General features: G+C 40.3%; 1 protein-coding gene across 1 annotated transcript in view; it reads right to left on the reverse strand.

Moving 5' to 3' along the window:
* The window catches only part of PLXNA4 (plexin A4), an 810,841-nt gene that overhangs the window by 319,683 nt on the left and 478,347 nt on the right, over window positions 1–12,811 (reverse strand). The window contains exon 5 of the mRNA XM_040413397.1: window positions 8,466–8,566. Within this exon, the coding sequence (XP_040269331.1) occupies window positions 8,466–8,566 (101 nt within the window). The remainder of the gene's footprint in view (window positions 1–8,465; window positions 8,567–12,811) is intronic.

Genomic DNA, 12,811 nt, shown 5'->3' on the forward strand with positions numbered 1-12,811 from the left:
GACACAAAAGGCCAACACATTTGTTTCAAGAGGAGATGGTGTCTGCAGCACTCAAAAGTGTAGGAATATGAACAGAATCAATGAAGCAAAAAAAAAAAACTGTAATGCCCTTGCCCTGTCATAGAGTACTGTACTTGCCTAACTGGCTTCAAAAAGGTATCACAAGACTGGTAGCCATCCTGTATGATAAGGGTTAAATATCTAAGACAGTGAGCTTATCAGAAGCTACTACGATCAATCTCTTTCTCAGGCAGCACTGTTTCCATCCATTAGGTTAAACAGCTACCATGGGAGTCCTCTGTTAACTCTAAAAGGAAGAGCGGCAGGACTTATTGTTCTTCAGAATTACTTTACCTTCTTAAACTACCTCTATTAAATGGTCTCATGAAGAAGGCTCTGGAAACAAATTTTAACTTCAGATACTTTATACAAGGCATCCATATGGCATCTTTACAGCTCCTTATTAATTGGACCATATTAACTATTAAACATCATTAAATGTGAAACAATGCATGAAAAGTTTAACAAATACAGCAGCTGAGATGAACCATCCTAAGGGTGGAATTAAACTGTCTTATACAGTATTAACCAGTGCTGGTCCATGTAATTTTAAAAAAAGAGGTGTCTTAGCATAAGAGAGTCACAAGTCTTATTCAGAGTACAGTACATCTGTCAACTGAATATGCTTTTTCATTTAGGGACAGTTCACTCTCCTATTAGCCCAAATAGTAAAATACTTTATTTGTACTGCTTGGGCTAACAGTAGAGCAGACCTGTCCCTGTATTAGTCTGCTCTTGCGGTACATAGGACAGCATATTCGGGAAGCAGGTCCACTATAATATGTGTCTATGCTTGCTTGATGCCTATTATGGACTGCCTCTAGCAGGCATAAGGATATCATTTATAACCCTTTTAAATCATATATATGCGTCATTGAATCCTTCTGTCCTGAGAGTTTGACTGCAAGACCTTTAAAGGGAATCTGTCACTAGTTTTATGGGCAGCATAAGCTTGTTATGGATCCCTTAGCATAATGCTGGGTCATTTTCTTTAACTGATCCAGCCATTTTGCTAAAATCTTGAATTGAACAGCTCCAGCACATGCTGATAAGTCCTGAATTTTCATGAGCTTCTGGCTTTCTCCACCCCTTATTACTAATTTAGTTGTCAATCGGTGGCAGAAGGTTGGGAAAGCCAGAGGCTCATGAATATCTGGACTCTTTAGGATGTGCTGGAGCTGTTAGAGCCCAGCAGCGTAAAACCAATTCCCTTAAAGTTTCACTTAAACTGTCTGTACACATTCGATAGCTTTAGGTTAAGCGTTTGTTTGGCCGATAGCCATCTCTTCCAAGCTCCTCCTACACATAAAAGCTCTGCATGGATGTACCTTGATCCATGCTCCATGACAACATTTCATTTCTTCCCGTTTCTTTTGTGGGGATATGGTACACTCATGACCACAACTATGAAACTTAGATCAAGGTTGAATGGGGAGTTGGAAGGAAGTCACTGCCAAAAACCTTTGCCAGACCCTGGATCGGGCAGTTAAAATTCACACCCTATCCATTTCTCTCCCAACTGATACTTATCTAATGTGTATGGCCGGCTTTGCTTACCTGGAAATTATAGCAAACAAGTATTTCCTGCATGTATAGCACAACTGGAGCCTATTTAATTATTTAGTACAATATTTTTGTGTGTGTATGCTATAGGACAATAATGTAGAACCAGGGAGATCTGTATGTTGGCATGTATGTGGCATTTGTCGGCTTATCACATGTTGTTGAAACATTTTCCCTTCATTAGAAGACACTATTGATTGCCTCTTTTCCACAGTGCTCTTCTCCTGCCTTCTCATTCTTTCCCAGCCAGCCATAACCTTTGTGGTCAGGTTCAGTGATATTCTCGCGTCCTTGACGCTGTCCTTGATCTGCCAGTTGTATAAGACCTAGGCACAGCATCTACTTCATGCCAGCTAATGTTTAAACCTGGCAGTCTCCTTTAAGTCCCAAGAGAATCCGGCAGCAGCCAAGCTCCACGATTTCATTTCACACCATCTAAATGATTTATCTGAGTCGCTGTATGGGCCAGGATTCAGAACCACTTTTTAAGGTCCTTAGAAGGGGCTTTGGTTTGGCTAATTGTGATTATTTGTCATTTTTTTCCTACACAAATACAAGGAACAGCTTTGGCTATAAAACTGCAGAAGACATTAGTGTTATTTTGAAATAATGGACATGTACTGGCCGGAGTTTTAGAGGCTGCTTAGCCAATACATCTGGAAGGATTAATCATTTAAAATAAATGATTTGAGCAGGATTGTGACTAAGCAATAAAATGAATGCTGATTTTCTTTCACTGAAAAGACGACAATGTCACAGTACATTCTAGACACTATAAAGAGAAAAGCTTTTTCAAGAAGCATTGAAATTGGATTATAGAACTACATTCTTTTTTACTTTTGATTTAGAGAGTTAAGTTTTATGTTTTCATTCAGATTCATTCATACTCCATGACAACTTCTAATTTTTTCTTCTTTTTTTTTTGTATGTGGGGATATGACTCATTTGCTCTTTTGAACATGACGCCCTCAAGACCACAGCCATGAAGCTTAGATCAAGTGAAGGCAAGAGGTAATAAGTAAGAGGGCAATAGATATCATTTAAGGCATTGTTCACATCTGCCCTGAAGTTTCTGTGTTATTTTCCAGAAATGCAACACAATTTTTTCTGGAAAAGTGACAGCTACCATGAAGGATCCTGATAGATATACTCTTTATGTGTCAATGGGTCAATTAGGCACCATTGGTGTCCATCACATGCCATATATACCTCTCCTTCATTTTCTTTTTTCTGTACCTGTATGATGATGTAACAAAAGTCGAATGCTGTACATAGATGTGAACTCTAAGGGTACATTGACATGGTGTCTTTTTCTGCTGTAATTTTGCCCCAGATTCCACATCAAAATTCCTGCAGCCACATCATGTCCAAGTTTCAGTGGAAGGCAGGCAGTTTAAAGCTACGACCATGCCAAAAAGGAACATGTTCCTTCTTAGTGCGGTGTCCAGACAGACACTGCTGGATGCTTCAGAAGGTGTCTCCTAATGGTTTGGCTCCATTCATTGGGCTAAGTTAAAAACTGCAGAGGCTAAATTCACTTTGTGAATGGGACCTAACATAATCCTCTCCATAGTTTGTAGGTTCAAAAGTCAGCCTAGTTCATTCCCGAATGCTTTAGTTATCCCTCTGACAGAAAAATGGTCTATAATTCTGTAGTCCTATATACTGGTTATGTATCCTTCTCACAATATCCCAAAGGCTACATAAAGGGGGTGCCTATGCTGATACTATGCTGGTGTTAATGGCACTAAACTAGAGCACCATTAAAATGAATAGGTGTACATGATTTTCTGTACATTTTTGTGGTCATCCAGAGCTGAGAGCTAGTGGTTGGCACAAACCTGGCATTACTTAAGGGCGTAGACTGAAGGATAATGCTTAATTCAGAAAATGTATTATTATTATTATTATTCATAATAATCTATTTCTCATGATTCTGATTGTCTCCTGTCCTACCTCCTTTGTGAATGTTAGCGTACAGTAAAATGTACAGCAACCTTATGCAGTATCCCAAAAGCAAAGAGAAAGTGGTGTACAGCACCTGCTAGACTGCATCCAAAATGTTGACAGATTATAATATACATAATATTGTATTATCAGGGAAAGCAAGGTAAATTATTACCATATTTCAGAAACTCATACTGCATATAAATGTATCTTTACAAGAGAAATACAACATATAACTCAAACAAAGCTTAGTGGGTTAAGAATTGAAAAAAATGTGTCCCCTTCTTACGTTAGTTCCCAAGTCTAATGTTCTATAAAGCAGTCAATATCTTCTGCTGTTTTCTTTCATTAGAGTCAGGTTTCCCATTGTAGAGTTAGGACAAGAGTAAGGTTGGTGAAAATCAATGACAGCTCCCTGGCAAGGAGCCTTCACACAGAGAAGCCTGTATCACAGTTCAAATCAAAGCAGCACAGCCGTCACCAGAGCGCCCGCCCTGTGCCCTCATCCTGCTGCAAAGGCACATAGGAGCAAATTAATCCAGCAGCCTCTTGGTACCAGGGAAAGGGGTTCAGCACAAACACTGATATAAAAAAAGGAGCTCATTGTAATTTGCAGTATAAAAGACAATAGAATTAGGAGTAAAATTTACTTTTTTCCTCTCCAGATGTCTTGTACTTCAATTGAAGTATTTTATGAGACTCCTGAGAAATCTTGGTTCTGTAGTTTATTCAGATGTCTTTATTACAAAGGTGTGTTCAAAATTTGACATATAGAACCATTTCTCATTGATATTCCCTTAACTTAAGTATTGGGTTAATTTTTGGTTTTGTATTTTCATTTTTAACTCCCCACGTTGTGAAAACTATAACCTTTTTAATTTTCCGTTCAGATAGCCATATGAGGGCTTGTTTTGTGGGACAAGTTGTATTTTTTAAGGGCACCATTTAATTTACAACAAAGGAGAGAAAAGAAAAAAAGAATGCGGCACTCACCAAAAAATACTCTTTGCAGATTTATTCACATAAAAAGGTCAGCGGCATGCGGGCAAGAAGGTCGCCTTCTAGCTGTATTTTGCCCGCATGATGCTGACCTTTTTATTTGAATAAAGCTGCAAAGAGTATTTTTTGGTGAGCGCCGAATTGTGTTTCTTTACTTTTTGATTCCGTTATGGTGTTCACGGCACAGAAAAATTTTAAAAATATTTTAATAGTTCAGACATTTTCGGCAATACCTGATATGTTTATTTTTTTATTGTTTATATATTTATATAAACAATAAATATATATTTAGATTATAAAATATTAAACCAAATATATTTAATATTAAACCAAACTGATTGGAGCCCCACAATTTCACTGCGGGGGTCTGATGAGAAGGCAGAGAGAGCCGCATCCGTCTGCTTTACCTCACAGATGCCATGATCCTGGCATCTGAGGGGTTCAATGATGGGGTTTGGTGTGATCCTTGTTCTCCATCATTGTAGCCGGGTGCCAGCTCTATTATACAGCCGGCACCCACCGTGTATAGAGAGGGCTCACTGCAGCAGCCTGCTCCATACACTACCTCAGCTACCATGACATAACAGTATGTATGTCACGGTGGCTGAAGGGGTTAAAGGGATACTGTGCTTTTTTCATGTTGGGTTCCTATAAGTCAATGCTGAATGCTAACCGTAAAGATCATCTGGGATAACAGCCTTGAAAGACAAATCTCTAATTGATAGAATTACTGTAACAAATTGTAAGAAATATAGAGAATGATATTATAATAGTAAAATGTTCGACATTACCAAGTCAACAAATAATTGAAAGGGTAACTGTCATGTTTTCATAAAAAAATCAATTTTAGCATATGTTACTGCTGCAGCAGCATTATGCATAAAACAATCTTTAGTTTCTTCACATACTACTGTTTTCCTTGAGTTTATCCCTTAGTTACGGATGGAACACACATGGCTGCAATTTGGGGCTGCAAAACACTTGAGGATGTGTGAATGGACCCTAATGCAGGCATGCAGTGTGAAGGACTGACCCTCTGTCTATCTGTTTTCTTAGCAAGCCATAGCAATTGTCTTTTAAGGGAGCAGTGGAAAGGGACAGAGGACATTAATGAAAGCTGTTATTATAGGGAAATTAAAGATCTTTTGACAATCATTGACAGACTAACTCAGGTATACATGCCTAGCTCTAATAAACCAGCAAATAAAATAAAAATATGACAGTTACACTTTAAGGAAGTTATGAACCATTGTGGAAAGTATTGTATATCACATCAGGTAGATGGATGGAAAGACAGGTAAGATAAATTGGTTTTTACAGAACTTCCTGTGATGGAAATCTTTCTGTGATTGGTTTTACGCTTCTGTTACCGACATGCTGATTGCAATTACTTTCTTATGTCAGCTCTTAATAGCCATGATACTCCACCCGTAGAAGTTTTCAATATACTATCTTCATCTGAATGAATATAGGGGGTCATTTATTAAGACTGGCATTTTAGATGCTGGTCTTAATAAGCCCTTTAGCTGGCGGTGGACCTGCCAAAGTTATACGCCAGCCAAAATATAGCTTTGGTGTATCCACTGCTGGTCTAAATGTAGGCTAGCTTCCTTGCTGGCTTAAATTTAGACAATTTTTCACATCTACAACAGGAACAGAAAAAGACAGAGGCAGGTTGAGGACAGGTAAGGGCACAGGGCCTGCTCTCGGGTCATGCCAACTAAGGGTTGTGTCTGACGAACCCACCGACTCTTGGATGGGGGTGTCTGATGTCACTTGGGACAAAGTGGATGACCGAGTCAACCATTCAAGAACCGCTGGGTTGCTGGTCAAGACACGACTGCTAGATGACACTGGGAGCTCAGGCCTCTCGAAGTGACTCCTGCTGCCATACCCCCTTACTCTGCTGTGACTTGTGCCTGCGCCAGAAACATTTAGGCCTCTGCCCCTCCCCTGTCCAGGGCCTGTCACTTCTCTGTCTGAAATACTGTTAGATCAAATAAGTAAATAAAAAGGAAATTAATATACCCCAAAAAAGGCTGTAATTTTGTCACTTCACCACACAATGACAAATAATACTTTTTTTTGCCACTAATACACGCCAAAAAAGGCTTTAGAATATATAAGTGAACGGCAAATAATATATATTTTTTGCCACTAATACATGCCAAAAAGGGCTGTAATTTTCTCACTTGACTACACAATGGCTAATAAGCCCTTTTTATCCCACTTATACACCCCAAAAAAAGGCTTTAGAACATATAACTGCACCGCTGAATGGCAAATAATACTTTTTTGCCACTAATATACGACAAAAAAGGCTTTAAAACATATAACTACACAGCTGAACGGCAAATAATACTTTTTTTGCCACTAATACACACCAAAAAGGGCTGTAATTTTCTAACTTCACTACACAATGGCTAATAAGCCCTTTTTATCCCACTTATACGTGCCAAAAAAGGCTTTAGAACATATAACTGCACCGCTGAATGGCAAATATAACTTTTTTTGCCACTATGATAAAAAAGGCTTTAGATTAGAACATATAACTATACTGCTGAATGACAAATAATATTTTTTTTTTGCCATTAATACACACCAAAAAGGGCTTTAATTTTCTCACTTCGCCTCACAATGGCTAATAAGCCCCCTTTTCCCCCCACTTATACAAGCCAAAAAAGGCTTTAGAACATATAACTGCACCGCTGAACAGCAAATAATAAAAAAAAATTGCCACTAATACACGCCAAAAAGGCTGTAATTTTCTCACTTCAGGTAAGTCACCGCCAGAGATGTTTGCAAGCTGCCCTCTCCTCACTAAAAATGAATACAGGTTAGGGTCCATTCAAACGTCCACAAGTGTTTTGCGGTCTGCAAATTGCCGATACACAAAACACGGACACCGGACATGTGTGTTCCGCATTTTGCGGACCGCACATGGCCGACACTTTAAATAGAAATCCCTTTCATGTCCGTGTCTGTGGACAAGTATAGGACATGTTCTATTTTTTTGTGGAACGGAAGTGCGGTTGCAGAACGGATCCGGACTCATTTTGCGGACGTGTGACGGTTAGTCTTAATTAAGTTCGTAGATGTATAGTGGAGTCAGGAGAGATAGCCATTGTCATTTTAAAGGTGTATGGGCAGCTTTAGAGATTGCAAGTTCACCCAAACAAGAGTATGTGTGAGATGCTATAGTCATGAGAGTCAAGCTTGCCCTGGGCAAGAGACATTCTTAAAGGCTATGTACACCTTTGGGGAATTTTTTTTTTTTATTATTGCATCGTACTCATTATGAGCTAAAAATACATTTTTCTATTGGACTTTATGAAAAAATTTTGAGCTCTTTTCTCTGTTATAGCACTGAGGTTCTCTACTAGCCTGCTGTCTGATTTCACTCTGTTCTGTCAGGCAGCTCAGCTGACGGCTCCTTATCTCTGATCTCTGAACTTATAAACACTCATAATAGATCAATTCTTATCATACTGATAAGAATGTGGCTTAAATAAGTATATATGACCTTTTAGTAATTTAAAGACCAGCACAAAGTGAAAATAAAAAGTATGATTCACACAGCGAGAAAGATAACCCTTTGTGGCAGAACAGCTCAATATTTTTAATAAAGACAAATGGGAAAATGATTTGTAAACCAAAATGATTAAAATGCAATCATAGCAAAATTGCCCCGAAGGTATACATAGCCATAAACCCCTCTCAAATATGACTTTGGAAAAGTAAAAGACACTCTCTCTGAGGTTACTCATGAGAGAAATATATGTAGATAAATCTAAGCACAAAAAAAATATGTAAACATTAAACTTATTAATGGGCAAAACCTCTGGAAGGAAACACCTGCCTCCAAATACAATATGTCAAGTTTGCCTGGTACTTACGTGTTATGAAGCACACACCAGCCGCAATGTGGATCTCCAGAGCCCAGACAATCACTGCATGTAGTATACTGACCACAAGACTCAACCGGGACCCTTGTTAGCTGCAGAATAAGGGTAGAAAGAAATCACAAAAATTGTAATACATGAAAATTTTTGTTTATTAAATATGGTAATTGCATAAAATACCATAATACACAGCTTACAAAAGTGTTAAAGAAAATGTGTAATGTTCAAAAGTGAGCTACTCCATCACACTCCTTGTAAGAAAGGAGACCAACATTAATACAAGATGTCCCCCCCCCCCTAACTATATAACACTGCTATGATTTTGGCAATGGGGCATGCTCTGCTGCTTAACACAGTCTATAGTAAAAAAGGAGGGATGTAACCAGAGCAAGCATATTATATACTGTATGTTCTTCTCAGTGCTTAGGACTGGGCCATTGGTGATAGACAAGTACAATATGCACAGGCAGGTTTAGAACTGCATGTACACAGACTGGGTTAATCGCGGCCTCTAGATGACCTAAAGCCACCACAGTGGTAGCCCAGTGGGCACCAGAAAGTCACTTGGGAATAACATGACTCTTGACTAATAGGGATCATTTGCATATTTATTTTTGGAGTATACTGAAGTTTTCAGATTTAGCTGTAGCATGAGGAATGTTTCTTATTATGTATGACAGTACTGAAGAAGATGACAATATTAAAATGCATCCATAGTAAGAACTAAATGTTAATGGTGTCGGTGATGATGCTGATGATCATCTTTGTTATGATCAAGTCTCTACTAATTTCATACTAATATCTTCAAGGTTCTATTAAGTAATTGTAACATAACAAGGGGATGTACAATATCACTGTTGACATCTAGTGTTGAGCGAGCATGCTCGGCCGAACTGCTGTTCGGCTCGAGCATCGCTATGCTCGGCACATCCGAGAGCTCGGCCGAATACTGTGGGTGTACAATATCACTGTTGACATCTAGTGTTGAGCGAGCATGCTGGGCCAAACTGCTGTTCGGCTCGAGCATCTCTATGCTCGGCACATCCGAGTGCTCGGCCGAATATTGTGGGTGCTCGAGTACAATTTAATACAATGAAAGTCATTGGGAGACCCGAGCATCAAACCAGGCACCCCCTGCTCTGAAGAAGAGAGGGTGTATGGTACACAAAAAAAGGTTAGAAATTGATGGAAACCCCATCAAAATGGTTTGGAAACAGCATTAAGAGGATAGCTGGATGCGTCTCTGACTCCTATTATCTACGACATACAACAGACAACCACACAAACGCTATATGCCAAAAGCCAGGTATGTGCAAGCCATCAATCTATCCATGAGACAGATGAAAGGCTTAGTCAGTAGTGATGGACGAACATCTGCCTAATCTTGTCTGCAATTGAGGACAATAATAGGACATGTTCTATTTTTTGGCGGAAACAGAAGCACAGATGCTGAAGTGCGGATCCGCAAATGAGGATGCGGATCTGCAAATGTGGATGCGGACAGCACATTCGGGCCCCATTGAAAATGAATGGGCCTGCACCCGTTCCGCAAAATTGCGGAACGGGTGAAAAATTGTGGAGTGGATGCGGACCCATTTTGCAGACAAGTGACTGGAAAAGATATCCCTCAAAATGAAAATAAATTAAATTATTAAAGTTAAAGGGGTTCTGCACTTTGTTTTTCAGCATCTGATCGGCGGGGGTCTGACACCCAGGACCCCCGCCGATCAGTTGTTTGAGAAGGCAGCGGCGCGGCCTTTTCACTGTCTACCGCCGGCCCAGTGACGTCACGACTAGTATCAACTAGCGTGGGAGGGGCTAAGCTCCATTCAAGTGAACAGAGCTTAGCCCCGCCCACGCTAGTTGATACTAGTCGTGACGTCACTGGGCCAGCGGTAAACAGCGAGAAGGCCGTGGCGCTGCTGGAGCACTGCTGCCTTCTCAAACAGCTGATCGGCGGGGGTCCCGGGTGTCGGACCCCCGCCGTTCAGATGCTGATGATCTATCCAGAGGAGTGCAGAACCCCTTTAAGCAAAAAGCATAGATGTGGTAGGCAATAACAAGTGCTCGGCGGCACCAAATCAGAAACCATATGTCCTACCACAATCCGGGGGATTCCAGTGCGCATCCATGAATCCAGGAGGGAAAGCAAAAACCATCTATCCCTGGGCTAGATGATGATGTGGTATTGAAGGACAGGGTGGGCAAAGAACTGTCCCTGATATTGCCCTACAGGGAGGTGGTATTCTGGCCCTGATAGCCTAACCACAGACCACCCGCCCTGATAAGAGCAACCCCGTCCGGAACCTTACCCTATATAAAAATGGCCCTAGTAAGCCCCTAGCCCCCTGACTTCCAGGTGATCACTATATAGATCTATGTGTTTTTGAATCATTATAAAAGTATATTATAAGTATATCGCAGCCCTCTGTGTATCACACATATAGATAGCACACCTATACCTGTCCTTTAAATTACTTTTGTGGCTATATTAGCTAGAGTTTGGTGTCCCTAACTGCCTGTTCCTGCTCCACACAGCAACCTCTCCCTACACTGGCAAAGCACTGAATGTAAAATGGCTGCCAGATCAGGTTTATTTATAAGGTAGGGGTATGTCCATGTGCTGAAATGTCTCAATTGGCTGTCCTGTACCACCTGATGGATGTGTCATGGGTCAAAGTTCTTCATAATATAAAAGAATATGGCGGGCACAAATTTCTCCATATGTTCGCATGTTCGGTGAATCGCAAACATGTAAAGTTCGCCGCGAAACGACCACCGGGCGAACCGCAAGGCCATCTCTATTAGTCAGCATACCTTACAATGGCAAATGCAAAAAGTGAAGTAATCTAGCACTGTTCATGAGTAGTGTAGATTGCGAATTTTCCATGCAAATGGTTTTTCAGCTGAAAAATAAGGCAGATGCTGCTCATTTGCATGTCTTTCCCATATGCCCATGTTTATGCAAATGAGTTTTTACATGACAAAACTGTATAGAAAGGTTATTGAATATTATGTTAGGACAATCAGAAAACTTTTTGTCTCTCTAATGATATTGATCTAGGTGCGCAGGTCCACCCAAGCCATCCAACAGATCTGAAGTAACTTTGAGGCTTACTGGCTCTCAGTCAGATGAGAGCTGGTTTAGAATGTCCCATAGTGCGCAAGGTTGCCATTGTAAGGTATACTGACTAAGCCTGTCATCTGTCTCATGGATAGATTGATGGCTTGCACATACCTGACTTTTGGCATATAGCGTTTGTCTGGTTGTCTATTGTATGGCGTAGATAATAGGAGTCCAAGACGCATCCAGCCATCCTCTTAATGCTGTTTCCAAACCATTTTGTTGGGGTTGCCATCAATTTCTAACCTTTTTTTGTGAACCAGACACCCTTTTCTCTTCCGAGCAAGGGGTGCCTGGGGTTCTCCCATTGACTTCCATTGTACTCGGTACAGCACATGAGCATACCGATGTGTTTGGTCCAAGCACACGGGTACTTTGGTGCTCGATCAACAAATTGACATCCATTTCTATACTGTGCTTCAGAGCTGTCTGATCAATTATCCATATGTGAAGTTCTCCTCTTAGTACAAACCTCTAATACCTAGTAATTGAACAGCAATATATAAGTCCGTACTGCAGTTATATATCGTATATTTCATACTGCGCTGCTCATTCACCATCATCTTTATTGGCAACTAAATAAAGGATATCATTACTTAATGACAAGCGAGAACGTGTTTTCAGGCCCTACTTCATGCTGAAAGCAGATAGCAGGCTATACCCACTGTCTCATTAGTTGGCTGCTCTTATTACCATTGCTTGGGTCTGTCTGTCTGTATTGATTAGATTCCCTTTGGCTGATGGCCTGGATAGAATGAGGAAGCCTCAGCGGGAGCTACTCTGTGAGCTCACGTCTTGCTGCATCTCAGCAAAATCTAATCTCTAAAGGCTGCTACCTTCATCAATAGCAAATCTGTTTTATATCTGTCCTGCTTTACCACTTTTGCATCACCTATGCTTCTGTTCTGTGACAATAACAATATACAGTATCATCTGTGTTTAGTATAAAATAGAGTATATGCCTTAAGCCTATCAATCATGTGTCAGTTGGTCTATTCTTGATTTTATTCCAGGCGATTTTAAATTTTATTATAAAGATCAATCAGATTTAGGATGGCCATACACAGACTACTGTATCTGACCTTTCACTGGTCTTAAAAGGGAATTCATCATAAGATATCTGCAACAATATGTGCCAGATATTGTGCATTGGTGCAGATAAAGAGGTTTTCCGGGGATACAATATTAATGGCCTATCCTCAGGAAGGGGCTGGCC

Source organism: Bufo bufo, chromosome 1 (genome assembly GCF_905171765.1).
Source record: "Bufo bufo chromosome 1, aBufBuf1.1, whole genome shotgun sequence".
NCBI classification, from domain to species: Eukaryota; Metazoa; Chordata; class Amphibia; order Anura; family Bufonidae; genus Bufo; species Bufo bufo.